Raw genomic sequence first — 20,726 nt, 5'->3', positions numbered from 1 at the left:
GGTGAGTACCTAAATCGGAACACTTTCAGCGCTATTTGTGGAATATTTTTTGTTAGACTTGCACCACAACTATAAAATGTTCCATTAGCATACTAGGATTCAAGACCAATTGGTTGATGTAAATGGTATTTTTCAAGATACTACCGATCTGCATGAAAACTACTTTATTAACCGCACAATCAAGGACTGCCATTTTCGTCCTCAGAGTACCTTAATATGGAACAGTTTTAATTTGTTATTTATTTTTATGTATTCTTTTAAAATTATTGCTCCATGTTTTGTTTAAGTATATTAATAATTTAGGTTATTTCCAGCTTTTCTTTTTATGTCATTTTTGTCAGTAAAATTTTATGGTTTCAGTAAAGTACAGGCTGTACCAATATGCTGTGATTGTGGCAAGCATAAAGTCTTTCCCCCGCATGCCATGTATTGACATTTGAACATGAACAACTTAAAATGATCGCAGTATTTGAAAGACTTACAAGAGAATCGTGTACCTTGGAACTTTTATCTGAAGCAAGCCTCTTTATTGATTAAAATCATAAATAAACTGATCTCGATCGGAAAAACACTTTTATAATGGGTGTTCCATATTTAGGTACTGTTCCGATTTAGGTACTCGCCCAGTACCGTTCCTTATGTCCGTCTGTATGCTGTTATAGCGAAAATGTAGCGGAGACTCGCCTGTCTCTATGATCCTTGTCACTTTTTGAGAGCGGCAATCGCTTCTGCAGTTCATTTCGAATACAACGTCCTGTGGTGAACCGTCTTCAGAGCTTCCATATTTCCTTTTTCTTTTCGTCTGAGACGTCAGTGTGTATTATTTTCCATCGGTGGATGTTGTGCCATGATATCGTAATTTCACCAGGCTTTGAGTCTTCGACGATGGGAAATAAGAATAAGTGCGCTTTGATCACTGAAACAGTTGAAAAGAGATGGGGAAACATTTCTGTGCTAATTTTTCGCGTGCATGAAGAAAGTATTCGCTTATTGACGGATAAGATAAGGAATTCCGTAAAGTTTATTCCATCGTTTAGTTAATCTTTTACCGGATTAGTAGATGCCGGTATGTTGTTTGCACATATATATACATTTATGAGTTTGTTTTCAAGTGTGCAGAATTCAATGTACAAAAATATGCTCGCCACAGGTATCGCTAGTATCAGGTACAAATTGTTGTATTGCATAATTAATGTATAATTTGTGAATGGAATTATGAGAAATGACTTCGATCATTGTTACAACATAAATGTAGTAATTGTCAAATTTGCATTTATTTACCAAAATTCAAGTCACACTGCGGTTCGTAAAACTATCCGTTTTTTTACTGCATATGTAAACTATAATTTAAGTGCCTCAAAACCTAAATATATCTTCTGTTTTAACAAATGCGTTTCACAATTTTTTAAGTAAATGTCCCATAAAGTACTATTACTTACCTCTAAAACGACGGCCATTTCCGTTACGCTCATACAGCCATGTATGATAGAAATTAAGGAAGGCAATCGTGAGGCGGTAAAATTATACCCTTGAACCAGTAGCTAAGAGTGAAGTTTACCCGTCGTGATGAAGGGAAGTCAATCTAAGAGCTAATAAAGTGTTCCACTTACAGTAGTTATTTTTCTTGCAATAGTAATGTTGACAGTTAATCTGATTTAAATCGTATCATCAATACGCTCTGCATGATTCGCACTTAAGCAAAGAAGTATTATACACACAATACGGTAATAGTACTCAAAAGTATTTAATTTAAACATTTAGTTCAAACTTTATATACTTAACAACGATTGTGAAGAAAGTTATGATAGCTTAAAGCTGCACTCTCACAGATTTACCGTTTCTAACATTTATATATTTATCTTCGAACGAGCAAATTTTTGCGTAAATATCTGCAAACCAGTGATAAGAGACTGCTGACAAAAGATCAGATCGCAGCTTTTCATATTTCCGTCCCGAAATTGATGTTTTATGCATTTTTTTTAAACCGTTGCCACAAAACATTAATTTTGGAATGGAAATATGAAAATCTGCGATCTGATCTATTGTCAGCAGTCTTTCATCACTTCTTAGCAGATATTTACGAAAACATTTGCTAATTCCAAGACAAAAAATAAAAAAAGTTGGAAAAACGAAAGCTCTGTGAGAGTGCAGCTTTAATACTACTAAGTTACTCTTGTTGACACAATGATGCTCAAGAGTGTGGTCTTGTGTTGTGGGGGAAACCGGAGTACCTGGAGAACACCCATTTGTCCGGTTTGGTCACCACTGACTAAACTCACATGCGCCCAGGCTGGGAATCGAACCCGGGTCGCCGTGGAATTTGTTAAAGAGTAAAACATGTGATTGATATGATAGTAGATCATCTGTATCAAGTGAAGTATAAAGTTCACGTCTTGAACAAATTTAATGAAGAAGCTAACCTTGTTAAGACTTGGGTTTGTTTATTTCACTGCGTTTAGCAGTGAGCTAAGAAATTTAGCACAGGGCCCAGAATTACTGGACGGGAGACCCGCCCCTGTGCAATTTCGTTAAAGTACTGGTTTCTACCTAGGAATGTATTCATGTGTTACAAGATGATATATATAATTTGAAATCATATCTCTGCATAAAACATTTTTTTTAAATATAGATATAGCAAAATAACAGGATAAGTTGCATTTGGTAAAATATGTTTCGCATTTCTAAAAATGAGTACATTTGCTCAATATGAAATCAAAGGGAAGTAATAGAGTCCAAAAAAGTTAATATAATTTGTCAAAATCGCAATAAGACGAGTGCTTGATAAAGCAAATTTACAGAGATAGACGTCAAGCCATGTTCATTCGGCGATGTATACGTCATCATTGAGTTGATAAGATTTTTTCATGAAAATCAAAGTGCCGATGGCTCAAAACTGCTGCGTTGTGTTTATCAAATATTGTGTTGTTATTATTTTGCTCGGGTCACAAAACATAGTTAATTTGAATGTCCTGGTACAACTTCCGTCTTTTTGTAATGTTAAATTACTCGTTATCTCGCAATGGTTTGTCATCGCTACGGGTCTTCGATATAGGGACGATACAAAATTCTTTCTCAGTTCGTTATGAATTTTAACAAGAATGCACTGAGTGTTCTAAATAATGTACTGTATGTCATTAAGTTCTTTGTACAATATTTCAATATTAAATTTATGTTGATTAACCATCATGTTATTTTGAATGAATTACATTTTTAAATAACACCATAATGACGCTAATATAATATGATATACTAAAGGGAGGTAATAAAACAAAAGAAAATACTACATTTACAGCCAATGAAATTGCAGTTAGAATACAGCCTACATTTACAGCCAATGAAATTGCAGTTAGAATACAGCCTACATTTACAGCCAATGAAATTGCAGTTAGAATACAAACTACATTTACAGCCAATGAAATTGCAGTTAGAATACAAACTACATTTACAGCCAATGAAATTGCAGTTAAAATACAACCTATATTTACAGCCAATGAAATTGCAGTTAGAATACAAACTACATTTACAGCCAATGAAATTGCAGTTAGAATACAACTTACATTTACAGCCAATGAAATTGCAGTTAGAATACAACCTACATTTACAGCCAATGAAATTGCAGTTAGAATACAACCTACATTTACAGCCAATGAAATTGCAGTTAGAATACAACCTACATTTACAGCCAATGAAATTGCAGTTAGAATACGACCTACATTTACAGCCAATGAAATTGCAGTTAGAATACAACCTACATTTACAGCCAATGAAATTGCAGTTAGAATACAACCTACATTTACAGCCAATAAAATTGCAGTTAGAATACAACCTACATTTACAGCCAATGAAATTGCAGTTAGAATACAAACTACATTTACAGCCAATGAAATTGCAGTTAGAATACAAACTACATTTACAGCCAATGAAATTGCAGTTAGAATACAACCTACATTTACAGCCAATGAAATCGCAGATAGGCAATCATTAAGTACTAAGCTAAGTCATTAAGAATTACAACTTTCTCCGGTGTCTTAACGTCCGCCTCCTGCCACTCATCCGATACACAATCCCTGCGTCAGATTTTGCGTTGACAATGTGTCAACCTATGAGGTTGTATTCTAAGACAGCTAGATGACCTGAATTAAAATCATAATGATAGAGAAGGGCTTTTTCGCTACGCTCTTTCCTCTTATTTTTAATCATTTAGATATAATTCATGTAAACTAACTATTACACAGCAATTGTATTTAGTTGTTTCTTAAATAACATAATGTCTAGATACAAAACTGTCGGTGAAAACTTTAAAAATAGTCAAAGATAACATATTGAAACTTGGCCAATAGCATATTTTGTATTAATGATGGATGGATTACCATAATATCACCCAAATCGCTTCAAACAAAATATGTAAGTATAATATACAGCACAAAGTGCATATGTAACAAAAATATTTTGTTTTCATTTTTATTAGATTTCTTTCATTTTAACAAATGAAAATCCGGTGCCAGTGGCGTAAGGTCTACATATATTACTGCAACAGGGCCATGTTGCCCACAGAAACTTTTATTGTTGCTTATGTTCTCTTCTATGTATACTTGTTAGTTTTTTATGTACATAACGAATTTCATTTTTTTTTCTCCATTTTTTTCAGAAACATTTCACATTTGATTACAACAAAAAAATACATCTTTGATATAGGGATAAAACAAGGTTGAAAGGACATATTTTTTAAAGAATTTGTGAACTGGTAATCGTGCCATTTGCAGATAAAGAAGAAAACAACACGATGAAGTTTTCTAATATAATATAATTGATTATTTTGTATGACAAAAATATGGCAATTAAAGATAAAAATTGTGAAAAAAATATATTGCATGTGAAGTGGTAAAATAGATCAGTCAAGTTTCAAGATTGTCATAACAGAAATCAAATCATACATGACAAATCATACAAACATCGTACGCACAAAAACACGCATTACAAAATTTAATAATGATGTACATATACAAACAATAAACAGTAACAATCAAAAAACACAACATTAAGTGTTCGAAATTATATGTTGTCTAATTGTATAGCAGTATTTTCCAAATATGCATTTTTTTGGTACATCAGTAGTCAACCGTAAGTAGATTTAAACAGAGGCTGGGTCAGTTAGACAAAATATAATTCCGAACACTAAGCTGGTTAATGGTTATAAGCATGCATTTACCAAATAAATGGGACGAGGGTCCCAATTAAATTTGGTATGTAAATGCGTTCTTATAACCTTTAACCATTACATAAAGTGTGTACACCGTTTCTTGTTAAATCTAAAATCTGTAAAATAAACGTTTAATGCTGCGAGTAATTCAATGTTTTTTGGGACTGATAAACTCATGGAGATCGTAGTAAATTTCACAAACATTAATGTATATTAATACAAAGTAATATATGGAAAAAAAACTTTCACACATATATAAAAAATAGTTAAAAATGCAGTTACAGGTCCGGTAGTCATAAATTCCAATACAAATCCTGCTTATGATACAACGTACATTAATTTAAGAACCAGTGAATTTGCAGATAGGCAATCATTAAGTACAAGGCTTACTCATTAAGAATTTCTTTGAAGGTCCGCCAGCTGCCACATATCCCATACACATTCCCTGCGTCAGATATTGCGTTGACAATTTGTCAGGCAACAAGGTTGTACTCTAGGTCAGTTAGATAACCTGAACTATATCTTAATGATTAGGAAGGGCTCGTTCGCTACGTCCATTTCGCCGATTCTTAATCATTTAGATTTTAATTCGTGTCATTTAACTAAACAGTCGAACCCCGTTGGCTCGAACAAGGACCCGAGGAAATACTTCAAGCCTAGGAAATTTCGAGAAAAGCGAGAATGCTGAAATTCAGTATAAAGAAATCGGCCCTTTACAGTCAGTTCGAGCCAACGAGGATTTCGAGCCAAGTGACTTCGAGCCAACGAATTTCGACTGTAACTTAAAGTAACAAGACACAAACGTTCAAACAGGTCACACAGGCATCCACATTACAAGCACGGTCAAAGAAACAGGCATTTTAACATTGTAAACTGCATTAGTAGACACCACGTGGCATGGACATCACTGTAGAAGTGGTATTTCCGGTCACGTGTTTTCTGTCACGTGTTAAGTCACATGCAGGAGCCCCAACGATCTCGTGGCCTCTTCCCTGATTTTAAATTTCTGCACCTTGCCAGTGACGGTCAAAGGAAACTCCTTCACAAATTGGACGTATTTGGGCACCTTAAACTTTGCGACCTGGGAATAGCAACCAACAGTGTCATTAAAATACCACAAATATTAATCAAATTTGGCTAATGATAACCTGTAATTAGAAAATATATTTCTGTTACAGAAAATATGAAGTAGTACAATAAACGTTATTAAAATTATTTAGATAATCATTGTTTGACAAAATATTTGTCAGCGACGGATCCTTGATTTGACGTTAGAGGGGGCGTAGCTTTGGGGTATAAAGCCTTTGACTAACGCCCCTCCCTCATAAGCGAATTAAATATATTTTATTTATCATTTATTTGTTGCCAATTTCGAGTCCGAAATTGTGCCATTTTTGGCGTATTTTATTACTTTTTTTAAAAACGCTTATAGTATAATTATTTTACTCGTTGATACCGAAATTGCAGACATAAATACACTTACAAGTATAACACAAATTCTGGTGTTAGTGGCGAACAAAGCCATGCCGGTAGTGTCAAGGAAAAGGTTAGAAAACTCACAACAATTTACAATACGCTCACAAGGATATACACAAACACAAAGATAACTTAAAATCCTTTTGATGAAACGCGTTACTAACGCTATTCAAAATCGTGGACTTCAAAGAATATCAACATACGCGAAGGGTTAACATCTTAGTTTTAGCACCCCTAATGATTTGCCACCCTTGATTACGTCATACAAAAAGTGCATTTCACAAAACTTGAGCGAGTCCCTATAAATAGAATATTAACTCTTTTTTCCCGAACTGTGATGATACGCTTTTCTTGACGAACTTTGAGCTACACTAAGGCCAGTTTTGGCATCGCTTTTTAAAGGCAGTGTACTATCCGGCTATAAGGGATCTTGAATTTCATTCTCAAACGAAGTTCGGCATGAACATTTTTAACATATACAACCAAAGCGACCTCACCTTTTCCTTGCAAAACTCTTTAATTTCCTCCTCTGTAGCGGTTTGTTTGTCCTTCAGTATCACACAGGCGCATATTTGCTCTCCAAGACGCTTGTCAGGCACCCCGACCACCTTGCAATGAATAACATTCATTGTTATCAAAGTCAAAACTGAGAAATTTGCCTAAGATTACCTAGGATTGAAATAGATAAAGTAATAACAAGAACACACAACTTCGTCGTACTAAAATTATAACAACCTGTATTCTAAACTGCTAGCAAAAACGTCAACTGTAACATAGAGATCTACTTGAAATCTAATCTAGTAACCATTCCGTAACCGCACATCAATTTTATTTCACTAAACATAAAAACAAAATTGTCCAATGCTTTTATATAATAATCATATGAAACAGCCTTTAATGACTTTAACAGCAATCGTTAACCCTGAAAATGGCTGAGTCGGAAAAAAAACACTAAAATTTTAGATCCTGAAATTTGCTTGAAGTCCATCACCATTACCTGAACATCCTGTATTTTCGGGTGAGTGTAGAGAATCTGTTCTATCTCGAGGGGGTAGACGTTTTCCCCACCCCGGATAATCATGTCTTTGATACGCCCAGTGATGCGCACAAACCCGTCTTCGTCCATAACTGCCTGATCGCTAGACATTCGTAAAAACAATATTCAAAAAAGTTCATCATGTTTTGTTGACATGTCTTTCTATTTGCCTTAAAATAGAAAAGGGGCAGGCAGGAGACTATGCATTTCACATACATCCATTTCAATACAAGTTTTTATACATTCTGTTACATTGCTTCTAACAAGAGTGTACCTGCAATTTAGATACATCTAAAATTACACAGTATGACTAAAGAGCCATCACAGTTTAAAACGCAATCGAAAGCTTTTGCAAAAACATTTAAAGATACAGCGGTTTAATTTTCGTCTCTGTAAAGCGCTCATTGCCAATAACGTTTGTTAGTTAATGCCATACGCCAATGTAAGTATAATATAATAGTATATACATCTGAAATAAATGCCAATTGATGAATTACACGTTAAGGCAATATCGATCCGGCAGTATTGCCTCTCTTGTCCTGACTTACTTCCCTTGTCTTGTCCCCCATGCTCAGAAGCCGGGTAAAACCATGTACCTATTGGAACGTAACTCCCCTAGCCTCTCCGCAGGCCCTATCTTGCCCTGGTCTCCTTTAAAAGTAAAAACACAACTCACTTGCCCAATTAGGTTTCATCGGTCAGGGGGAATTGCCTTCCTTGTCCTGTCCCCCATGCACCGAAGTCGAGCACAACCATGTACCCACGGGTACGTAACTCCCCTAGCCTCTCCACTGGCACTATCTGGCCCTGGTCTCCTTTATAACACAACTCACTTACCCGGTAAGGTACCATATGTCGGGCAGAATTGCCTCCCTTGTTTTGTCCTTGTATGCCGCGAAGCCGGGCACAACCATGTACCCACGGGTACGTAACTCCCCTTGCCTCCCCACTGGCACTATCTGGCCCTGGTATCCTTTATAACACAACTCACTTGCCTAGTAAGGTTCCATCGGTCAAGGAGAATTGCCTCCCTTGTTGTGTCCTTGTATGCCCCGAAGCCGAGCACAACCATGTACCCACGGGTACGTAACTCTCCTGGCCTCCCCACTGGCACTATCTGGCCCTGGTCTCCTTCATAACACAACTCACTTGTCCAGTTAGATTCCATCGGTCAGGGAGAATTGCCTCCCTTGTTCTGCCCCCATGCCCCGAAGCCGAGCACAACCATGTACCCACGGGTACGTAACTCCCCTAGCCTCTCCACTGGCACTATCTGGCCCTGGTCTCCTTCATAACACAACTCACTTGTCCAGTTAGATTCCATCGGTCAGGGAGAATTGCCTCCCTTGTTCTGCCCCCATGCACCGAAGCCGAGCACAACCATGTACCCACGGGTACGTAACTCCCCTAGCCTCTCCACTGACACTACCTGGCCCTGGTCTCTCTTATACCATAACTTACTTACCCGGTAAGGTACCATCTGTCAGGCAGAATTGCCTCCTTTGTCCTGTCCTCGTCACCCCAGTATCCTAGCATAACAATGTACCCTCTCGTACACAGCTCCCCTGGGGTTCCTGTGGGAACAATTTCGCCATTGTCGTCGATGATCTTTGCCTGTAAGAATAACAAATGTTGATTGACAACCTACTTTTATAATAAATGTTTGGGCAAGCGTGAGGTTGGGTGCTAGTTTAACCCCCCCCCCACTGAACTCATGTTTCACTTATTACCGGCCGCCCAAGGCGGTAACTCCATCAGCTGTTATTATATATATTTGTATGCACGTGTGGTATGTCTGTGGTGTTTTCTGCGGAAGGTTAATACATAATATGTCTCTCGTTTTGTGTCTTTTGGGCTTTGACCTTGTGCCTAAAAACACCTGGTAAACGTAATTGTAAAGCTAGCTTGTCTCTACAGCTGTCTGTTTTATACAGTCGAACCCCGTTGGCTCGAACTCCCAGGGACCGACGAAAATACCTCGAGCCTCGGAAATGTCGAGCCAAGCGATAATGCTTTCATTCAGTTTCTAATAAATCGGTCCTTTACATCAAGTTAGTGCCATCGAGGACTTGGAGCCAAGCGAATTCGAACCAACGGGGTTTGACTGTTTGGTATTCTTTCAGATCACAAATGTCGTATAAACCGCTGATTTAAAACTGAATCACTGAAAAGCAGTAATTTTCGATATGGTTGATTCATCAAAGCGTACATTTTTTAAGAAGATAAATTTAAAACTACTAACGTTACCTCGACATGGGGGTGAGCGTGACCGACGGTGGACACACGCTTCTCAATGACGTCATCTCGATGACTCTGGAACGTCACGGGACTGTTTTCTGTCGTCCCATAACATACCTTCAAATATCAAAATAGAATGTAGTAATATATCCGTCAAACTATAAGAAAATCCCGGCGTAGAGCACGTTATATTAATTTATCAACGATTGCGAAGAAAGTTAGATTAACTTGAACTTAGTCACTCTCGATGGCACGATGTTGCGCGAGAGTGTGTTTTTGTTGTTAGGGAAAACCCGAAAACCAGTAGAAAACCCACTTGTCCTGCTTGGCAACAACCACCCAAACTCACATGCGCTCAGGCCGGGAATCGAACCCGGGTCGCCTTGGTGAGAGGGGAATGCGCTGACCACTACGTTGATCGGACAACATGCATGCTATTGCACGCAGTATTCGGTTGTACATGAATAAGAATGACACCATCTTTGTGCTTCGTTCGTCATTTTGTATCAAGTGTGAAAGCAACACAATTGTTTGACTATTATTTTAAAACAGCGTTCGGGGCAGTTCGGTACTAACGGATAGGAAATCGATCTAGGCCGTATTGTCTTGGCCTTTATTCGTGATAAGGTAGGCCGTTTAGACCATAAAAAACCAACACTCACCGTGACTTGGTCCATATGCATCTTGGCTATGACCTGCCTCATTGTTTCTATGGGGCATGGCGATCCCGCCATCACCCCCGTGTATAGAGTGGACAGGTCGAAACTGTGGAACTCAGGGTGGTTCAACATGTCGATAAACATCGTCGGGACGCCGTACAGGGACGTGCATCTGAAGAAATATGAATGGAGAAAAAATACAAGAATTAATTCATGCGTGAATCAAAGACAATGAAACAAAACAAATTCGCCATTCTTGTTATTCACCTTAGAATAGAACCTACATTTTCAGCCAATGATATTTCAGATAGGCAATCATTTAGTACTAGAACTTCGACATTCGCGGGTGATTAAAGTGACACTCTTATTCAAAATCGATACATACACATGTATAACAAACATCAATTTTGACTGATAAACCTTTAACTACTTACCAAATAATGCATTTATTGAAAATATTTATAACTGATAACAAGATTGTAACCGTGTATTTAATAGCACAAAGCAAATATATAGGAAAAAAATTAAATGATTGGTGAATGCTAAAATATTTACTGTGGTCTACTATAGTCTCATAATGTAGAAATACCGAGTTATATGCTAATTTCTTTCTAATTAAACTCGGTATCCGTCTTAAGAACCATTGTTTTTGACATTTATTCATCCTTTTTGGAATATCAAAACAATATTATTAATTGTGGTAACTCTTATCTGGGAGTAAAAGTGCATTTTTACTGGTCTGCCTATTGCCGCTCAACTATGACAAGTAGAATAGATTTGTGCCACCATAAGCTAGTATACATGGAACTTATATACATAAGCTTTATTATAAAAAATGTATCACGTGATATATATCCATGATCATGTGATTTGCATTGTGGTAGTGCTTACTGTACTGTAAGGGTAGTAACTCTGCGTGGAGTTTGCGAAAAATACTAGAGCTGACCTTTCATCCTGTACAGCTTTAAGGGCTGTCGAGGGGTCAAATCCGGGGCTGGGGAACACACAAGTAGCTCCATGGTTTGGCATCATAAGGCTTCCTATGACCATTCCGAAACAGTGGTAAAGTGGTACTGGGATACAGATCCGGGTCTCCTGGTGGCAACAGAACAGAGGTTTATAATATAATATATTATATAACCGTTACTACTCGGCAATCTCCGGCAAGCTTCGAAATAGACATCTTCATTTATGTTGGATAATGGCCGAGATGTTCCGATTGGTATATAAAATGAAAAAAGCTGAGTCTGAGAACGTTGCTTTCAATTCGCTAAAGCTTTCATACGTTAAATAATGAAGTACATTTGTCTTAAAGGAGGTGCTATACTCTGTCCTTCCCAATACAAGGTACATGTAGTATGATACAAAATAGTTTAGATAATCGGAAGTTGGTAACTTATTTAAATGAAATATTCACCTTAAGGACGTACGTACCCTGTTGTGATAGTCGAGAATCTGGCCTGTAAAGTAGGCGTTGTTTACGATGTTGTGGTGTGATAATGTTGCGCCCTTCGGAAACCCAGTGGTGCCCTAAATATCAGAAGAGAAAAAAGAAAACTTAGCTTTATAACAGAAAAGATAAAGAAAGTCTAAATATTTGTCATTGTTTTAATCTGGGTAACATGGGTATGCAATTTAAGACATGTGCGCCTCCCCTTAGAAGCTAAAGGCATACGTTCAAAACGTGCTATAAATTTGGCAAGTTGCAGGGGCAGATCAAGAGTTTGATTTTTGAGGGGACGTTACTTGGGGGCGTAACCTTCTTACCTGCGCCACTCCCCCCAAACCGAAATTGTAATGGTTTAAAGGGATTGTTATGGGGTTTGGGGGTCCTCCCCCAAGAATTTAATTCTTCTATATTGAAATTAAAAGTAAACTTGGTCGATTTAAGGTAAGGGGGTGCGCGCCAGGTAGCCTCCCCTTGACCCGCCAGTTAGTTGTAATCTAAAATGATGCATTTTGATATATCAAAATTTGACTTGGATAGAAAATGGGTGCCGGATGCGCCTCTTTAAATCCATAAGTGAGTTATAAAAAAGGTGTATGTTCATGAACTTTCAAACATCTGATTTACATTTATAGTCGTGATTTTAAATAAATGAAAATATTTAAAACGTCGACTATTACCGACGTAAATTGAATGTTAATGGCCTCGTCAAACTGCAGACGATCTTGCAAGTCAACTATAGAACGCCTCTGTTCGTCACTTCCGGCCGACATGACGTCAGAAAACTTCCAAGTACCACTGCAGGGAGAAAATGATAAATATATTTGTATCCAAAACTTTCTAATAATACTTCCCCACCAGGACGATCACCAACCATTGAAAGACAACAACAAAATATCGTTCGAGATGAACTTCTTCTTTGTCTATTGGAATTTGTGGTGATGTGTCCGCGTCTATATGTCTGCCTATGGCTCGACCACTTCACGCTCCCTCCACCCCCCCCCCCCCCCTCCTCCATCCCCTGTGTGAATTGAAGTTGAAATTTCACGCCGAAGAGATGAATTCACCCCGGTCGTAAATTTATCCCAAATAAGTAATTTTGATGCTTCAAACGTGTGCCTTGAAACCGCGATTTACACAGTTTGAATAGTCCCATAGTTCCACAGCGCAGCAATGAAAGGCTGCCCCGCTGGTCTAAGTCGAGGCCCAATTGGCTGCTATTCTCGTACACCAGGGATGTGATGCTATGCGTACAAAATTTAGATTTATCATTATTAATCCTCTGATGAATGAGTATTTTGGCTAGAGACATAATAGCTATCGTTTCACCACATGGAGTCCCGACAATACCCTCTTCGGAGCGGATCGACGAAGTTTGTTTAACTTAACCTTAACCATCGTGGCATGTCGGGAATAACGATGACGGTTTGTATAATACATTGCAACATTAAGTGTTTTCAAGGAACTTCAAATTAAAGTAAAAACAATCATGTCTTTACAGCAGTTTGGACTGCGCCTTCGATTTTTGCAGAAGAATTATACTGAGAATCACTTACGGGTGGTCATCGTCCCCCATCATTATCACATGTTTGAGGCTTGGAAGGCTGAAATAAAATGGATATCATTAAAATTATATACCAATCAGACTATCCATGACAAAGTTGCACAAAACAGCACAATAGCGGATTTTGACGGGGGCGTACCCAGGGCGAACACCCTCTAAAATTGTTCAATTTTACTTTTTCTATGTCAATATTCGAGAAACGATGCGAAATTTGTGCACTTTAATACATTATAACAGACTCAAACGGTTAAATATTTCCTTCGGTGCAACCTCAATCCCTAATTTACCAATTAAGCCATAAAGTGTTCGTATTCTTTGGGAATGGAGGGGGTACTTTATTGGTTCCGCTCCCAAAGTGCGCCCTAACGCGAAGTCCTAAAACCGCCCCTACAGCATATTAATATTCCATATGAAAGGTACTATGACCATAGGACGCTCATGAAATGAATCGAATAGCAGACTGGGTATGTATTGTAATTCTGTTTTGACGGTAAAACTACTTCGAACATAAAAAAGGAGAGAGGTATACATATTAGCTCTCAGTTCCTCAATCTTTACTTATCATGTATGTAATGTATGACTTTAAGTACATAAAATGAAAATTATTTTAACCAACATAAAAATTAATCATACTTTACTCTAGATTTCATTAAGAAAATCAAGAACGTGCCAGTGACCTTTATTTTACAAATAAGATGGGGAAACAATAGTCGAAAATCCTTACTTATCATGAATGTAATTTATGTCTGCTTCAAGTACTTATATACAATAAATATTGTTTAAACCAACATCATAATCAACTATTATATTCAACTCTAATTTCACTAGAGTGACCTTAAGAAATGGTCAGTGGTCTTTGATATTTAAGATAGTTGGGAGTAGTGAACTCTTTGATAAATCTGAAGAAGAAAAACATATTTCAGGTTAAATGTCACTAAACTTTGTACTGGTCATATGACACCAAACCAGGAGTTCATTGCTATCAAATCACTGTGGGAAAAAGTAGTCGAAATTAGCACAATGTGCCAAGCCCCGTGTCTTCGAACGAGTCAATTTATGTGAGCATGCATGGAAACCAGTCATATAAGACTGCTGACAAAAAAATGATCGCAGATTTGTACATTTAAGTTCAAAAATTGATATTTTATGCATTTTTTGTGAGTAACACTTTTAGCCATAAAACATTAATATTTGGACGGAAATATGAAAATCTGCTATCTGATCTTTTGACAGAAGTCTTTTATCACTAATTTTCAGATATTTACGCAAAAATTGGCTCATTCTAAGACATAAATAAAAAGTTGTCAAAACGGTAACTCTGTGAAAGCGCACCTTTAAAGAACCCGCAATACCTACATATGACTGCGGAGGTTCCCCGGTTTCTGTGAAGCCATTTCCGGTATAAGTTGAAACAGGATGTCGTAGTAATCTTGGTCCTTGAAACGCACGTCAGAAATAATCGCTTTACACTCCACCTAATTCAGAAAACATAACACATCTATGTGGTAACGGTATAAGCTGAAGAAAGTGTAGACAATATGTCTGAACATGATAAAAAGAATTTTGTGAAAAAAAGACATCAAGTTCTTTTCAAAGCCTTCCAATCTGAACTAAACGGGGTCGAAATTACGCTGTATTCCATATTGCCAATATAACAAAAAAATAGCAATTTGTTTTATAAAATGCCCTATAAGTAATTACTAATTAGCTTAATTAAAAAAATATCCCCCACCAATCGTTTTTCTCGCATAGACGAACACAATTCCTCCGTGCTTAAAAACTAAACTTATTAAATACATGTATGTTGTTTGTGAAATGGATTTTTTTTAAATGTTCTAAAATTCAATATTAAACAGTATATGGTTTATGTTTGGTAAATTATCTTCCAACATGACAAAACAAGTGGAATGTCATACGAAGGGGCTTTGTTCGCCAATACAAACAATTGGAGGGGATTTTGTCCGTCTCACACAAAGACACATTGGAACATTTGTTTGTCGCCGTTCGTGTACGCACCATTTGAAGTACATGCTCCAACTCAAAGCTGCGATACAGCGGATTGATATTCACCTGAAAAAAAAAACACGAGTATAATTATGTAACCATATGTCACCAAGAAATATGCAATGGAATAGATATATTAAAACTAGTATAAACTGGAAATACCTTGTTTCATCTGCCATGCATAGTGTACATTTTGAAGCTAAATTTATGGATTTTACTTTTAGACAGAGTAGTACTTACTACTTAGTCTATAAAACAATAAAAAAAGTAAGTAGCTGAAAATTGAAAATGAAACCTGCCAAGAACATAACCTACATTTTCAGCCAATAAAATTCAGTTACGCAATCCTTTAGTAGTATACTTAATCATTCGCTACGCTCACTCCGCCCGTTCTTAATCATTTAGAATTTACTTCATGTCATCTAACTATAACATTAACTTAGAGGCACAGGGCGTGTGCCCACACGACAATGGAATAGAGAAACACATATACAAACACCACAAGCATATCACACACGCATCACACTAGCTTTATCACGACCAAACCATTAAAATCACATCCCATAAGAAAGCAAAACCAGAATACTTACATTAGAATATGGTTATATGTAAAATGTTTGTGCAGTATCACCCATCTCAGTTAAAAGCCAGCCCATTGGGCTTATGAGACACCTACATTCGTGAACATATTTACCCCAGTTACTTTCCCATATGCCAGGCGCAACCGGCCATGTCAGAATAAGTCCCGTGTGAGATTCGAACCCTACGATCTTCCGCTCCGTATGTGGACGCTTAAACCACTAGGCCACGGAAAATACGTATACTACCTTTAGTTCAACAAATGAAAAAAATACAAGCATACAAGTTTTAATTTTATATGTTTATACAAAACATGTGACGATCACGCGTACACATGTATGGAATTTGAATGAAGAAAAACGATGCGCTTCATCAATCGTAAAACAATTACATGCTATCAACCAAAAGGCAAACATTTTCAGGAAAAAATACCATGTTAATATATTAAAATTCTTACTAGAATAATACCGGCCCTAGCCGTGGCGTATTGAGCAAGAACCCACTCCGGCGTGTTTGGTCCCCAGATTCCGAGGCGGTCCCCCTTTTTTAGACCCAAGGATAGCAGGCCCGCTGCCAACCGGTCACTCTGAAAAGAGCACACGCAAATATCACTACAATATGGAGCTTGTGGGGAGAGGGTAGTTTTTTCAGGCCTAAGTTGTTTTACAACAATTTCCTTGCCCCCGATAATATAAACCCAACACAAGAAAAATAATGTTATCCTATTTCAAAATTCAAAATCTGACGGTGCGCATGCGGAGGTCAATATCTGTTTAAGTTTGGCAAACTATACAAACCTCAAATCATTCAAATACAAATCCGTGTACCTCTTCCAGCAGTTGTGCAAAGGTTTTTCGAACACCGACAGCGGGGAACACTACAGCCTCCCTGTCTGGCGTCTTTTCCGTCTGTTCCTGCAGCAGGCGGCCCACTGTGACGCCGCGGAGTGGGACTGTCCCCGCGCCCTGTGTATAGCTGAACTGCGCATGACGCTTGCTACTTGTGCTGAAAAGGAGAAACAAAAAATGCTAAGCGCTTTAATAGATGGGGATCACTTTGGTACCGCGGGAACGCTCTCCGTGTAACTGTACCGCGCAAATGTGGCATCCTACATCAGGCTACATGTGTGTGCTGCCTTACAAATAAAGAAAACAAAACATCGAGCCATGTAGATTTAGGTAGTGTGAAGCCGCTGAATGGAACGTTCCCTGTGCCCTATGTGTTGCTAATTCGGAATGCCTCGGACTTATTCCATCGAAAACAACCTCGGATGTGTTCCGGTACATCAGAAGTAGAAGTTCGTAAAATTATTCACAATACGAGTATATTAATTAACAATAGTGTTTAGAGAAGTGTATAATTGCATAAATTATTAAGACCCCCAAGAGTAAAGTTATTAAGTTTAACTGCCAAATTGAAATTACTACGCGATCTACTTGCAGCGTAGTTATATGTAAAGATATCTGACATTGTAAACGGTCCATATACATCCGAGGCTGAGATGTTCCAAAAGACGATTTAGCGCGTCCTGCTCGTGATAAAAAGGGTGAAAACAATCACACACTAACATTGTAAACTTTAACAAAGTTCTGAAAAATCGTCCCTATGTGTTAAGTGCTGCAGTGGACACCGCATAAAGGCCCTTCTATGCCCTTTTTGAACTGTTCCGGGTTCACATGCTGGGTACTGTAGATGCCTGTTGTAAACGAGAAAACAATGTACATGGCTCAGGACTATAGTTACCTGCCCTTCGTTGCGAGTGTTGACCCTTCTGCGACCCCATCTTTACCTGCACTGGACATCAACCGGAGATTTTCTGAGGTTATTCTTGAAGAAGGCGACAGCTGCGTTAGTCCTGTACAGTCGGTACAATTAAACTTCATACCCTTATTCCAAGGAACATGTCCGGTATTAAACATTGTGCCAGCGCGTTTACGGCTTTTATCCCCTTTCATATTTGCGGATAACAGAGTAAATGCTTTGTTCTATTCGATGTTTCGCAGTTTAAAGTTAGGTCAGAGTATACCATAAAATGCCATAAAATTATGTTGTTGTTTTTTCTCATTTACTTTTCACATAGAGTACTAAGCATTTTCGTAAATGGGCCGATTTAACTCCAAAAATGGCTGTCTGCATTCGGAAAACAATAGCAATACTGTTATTGTCCAAAACAAAGCATCGGGTGGGGTTTGTACGCAAGAGAACGGTTTTAAACAGTTGTTTTGAAGCAAAAATGCATTGAGTGAGTCGGGAAGCCTAGTAAGAACGTGCATTGTTTTCACGAGATATTTTAATACAGACTTTATTTTGATCTAAAACAAGCGTTTTCGTAAACGAGCAAATGCTCTTCATTCGGTGCACAAGGTCGTTTCTAAAAATTATCGTTGGACCATATAGTAAACAGTGGTAATACTCATCGAAACGAGGACGTTTTCCAATCAAAACAATGAACCGGGAAGCATGGACGCACCTGACATTACTGCCCTTGATACCTGTTTTCCGCGTACACTTTCCCTAGGTAGTTGATGACCTACTTAATATACACTATAACGTAAACATTGAGATTTGTTGCAGTTCTAATTCGGTATATTGTTTTCAATAGATCTTTCATCTGGGGCTATTGGTGGTCAATAACCTTTAAATAAAAATTTTAAGAATGTAAAAACGCATTCTTAAAATACCTTAAGATAAATGCTAGATATTTGTCAAGACAATATAATACATGTATAACCCAATTCCAAATAGTTTCCATTGTAACATTTATTTGCATTATCATTTGCATAATCTTACCTGAATTGTGCAACAGGAAGTCTACGTCGTAAGGCTATGATGTTTGTTAGTCTTGCTAAAATCCTCATTGTTGTTAAATTACACCATTTCCCCACATATATCATATGATAATCACCTCAGTGAAATATACACGCGTAACTTATCATGCGAAAGGCAGCGAAAGCGACCAATTACCAGTGACCAGTTACTAGATTTAATTGTGATAAAAATGAGTTGACATGATGATGATGGTGGTGATTGTGGTGGTGATTGTACGTGGTGGTGGTGATGGTGGTGGTGGTGGTGGCGGGGGTGATGATGATGATGATGATGATGATGATGATGATGATGATGATGATGATGATGATGAAGGATGAATAATAAAAGTATAATAACTTAAAACTTTAACACAAGTGGATGCTGTTTTATAAATAAACCAACATATTACATATTAGCGGCAAGTTTGTGCTTTTACGCTTTTCTTGTAAACATTTAAATTGTTGAAAGTTGATATTTGTTTGGAAATACATAAGAATGTCAGTCAGTATGCACAATATTTATTTAAAGCCCTTAAGACAGCGTAAGTGTTGATCGATGGTTATCACCATCACGTAACATTACGTAGAATCTGACAGCTATAACAACACCTACAGCAACCGGTTTAATCCAGGAAACACGCTGACAACATGTGTGCAGGGAGTAACAAATGTTACAAACTTACAATGGGGTCTTCGTTTTTCGAAAAAATTGAATGCTGAATTTTTTGGGAAAGGAAATCAAACAGAAATAACATCAAAACATCACCGAAACGATACGCCTGTTTTTGGCATGACTCATAACAATTTATTTGCGATCAGCAATTTCGTAAAGTCTTCTGCGGAAATAAGCTAGGGGTCATCACTCATGTAATTGTACAAATGCCATTGTTTGATTATTATTGTTATCATTATTTTATTATTATTGTTATTATTATATTTTTTTTATTATTGTTATTATTATTATTATTTTTAATTATTATTATTATTATTATTATTATTATTATTATTATTATTATTATTCATTTTAATTATTTTTTTAATTATTTTTTTAAAAATGATGTTTTTTTCTATTTGAAATACATGCATGTTTCTTTCTCTTTCGCTCACCCCACAGAAAAATATAATGCTTGTTCTATGAGGCTGATAGGAAACCTTCCTGGCTTTTCGACCTTGTATGTATCGGCTTTCCAAACAGGCGGCAGCTCCGTTGAATACCCCCACCCCCATCTTAAAAATGAACAACAAAAAAAAACAAAAAAAAAAAAACAAAAAAAAAAAAATACATGACTAACAACATAAAAAATAAGAAACAGCACAATCATTTTTTTCAAGACCGAACAATGGTTCGATCATGATCATTTAGCACACAAACCTAAATATCAACCAACATATACTATATATTATTATATTATAGATTCTATTATTACATATATATAGGGGAAACTCGTGGATTTTGTGTTTGTCATTTAGGTTTTTGTGATAATTATTCTTATACCAATCATATTTGGTCTTAAAATATATTGACATTTTTTATCTTTTTTTTTTCTTTTCTTTTTTTTTTGGGGGGGGGGGTAGGTGGGGCGGGGGGGTGTGGGCGTAGTAATAGTTTGGTCCTGTCAACCTAACTGCCGTCTGTGATTTTCCCTAGGCGCACGCACGGTCGCATGGTATTACTTTGAAAGCAGCCAAGCACAGGTATATAATATACATATACAT

The 20,726-nt window shown here is 37.2% G+C and overlaps 1 protein-coding gene across 1 annotated transcript; it reads right to left on the bottom strand.

Annotated features, from left to right (window-relative positions):
- Window positions 1-4,490: 4,490 nt before the first annotated feature.
- LOC128227613 (medium-chain acyl-CoA ligase ACSF2, mitochondrial-like) lies at window positions 4,491-19,227 on the bottom strand. The gene is made up of 15 exons (XM_052938315.1): window positions 18,994-19,227; window positions 17,031-17,208; window positions 16,661-16,789; window positions 15,637-15,690; window positions 14,977-15,095; window positions 13,613-13,660; window positions 12,737-12,854; window positions 12,044-12,139; window positions 11,556-11,704; window positions 10,613-10,781; window positions 9,960-10,067; window positions 9,178-9,326; window positions 7,674-7,815; window positions 7,174-7,284; window positions 4,491-6,281 (listed from the first exon to the last, which is right to left on the bottom strand). The coding sequence occupies exons 1-15, from the start codon at window positions 19,095-19,097 to the stop codon at window positions 6,150-6,152; spliced, it is 1,806 nt and encodes a 601-aa protein (XP_052794275.1). The 5' UTR covers window positions 19,098-19,227; the 3' UTR covers window positions 4,491-6,149.
- Window positions 19,228-20,726: the final 1,499 nt, after the last annotated feature.

This window comes from Mya arenaria, chromosome 3, assembly GCF_026914265.1.
Source record: "Mya arenaria isolate MELC-2E11 chromosome 3, ASM2691426v1".
In the NCBI taxonomy this organism is placed as follows: Eukaryota; Metazoa; Mollusca; class Bivalvia; order Myida; family Myidae; genus Mya; species Mya arenaria.
This window is presented reverse-complemented; position numbering and strand designations above follow the sequence as displayed.

Excerpts from the sequence above, each read along its gene's own strand:
- LOC128227613 (XM_052938315.1), bottom strand. The coding sequence starts at position 19,097 with ATGATATATGTGGGGAAATGGTGTAATTTAACAACAATGAGGATTTTA. Across the intron at positions 16,790-17,030 it reads TTGCACAACTGCTGGAAGAG|AGTGACCGGTTGGCAGCGGG; the intron begins GTACACGGATTT and ends TGCTCTTTTCAG. Across the intron at positions 6,282-7,173 it reads AAGAGTTTTGCAAGGAAAAG|GTCGCAAAGTTTAAGGTGCC; the intron begins GTGAGGTCGCTT and ends TGCTATTCCCAG.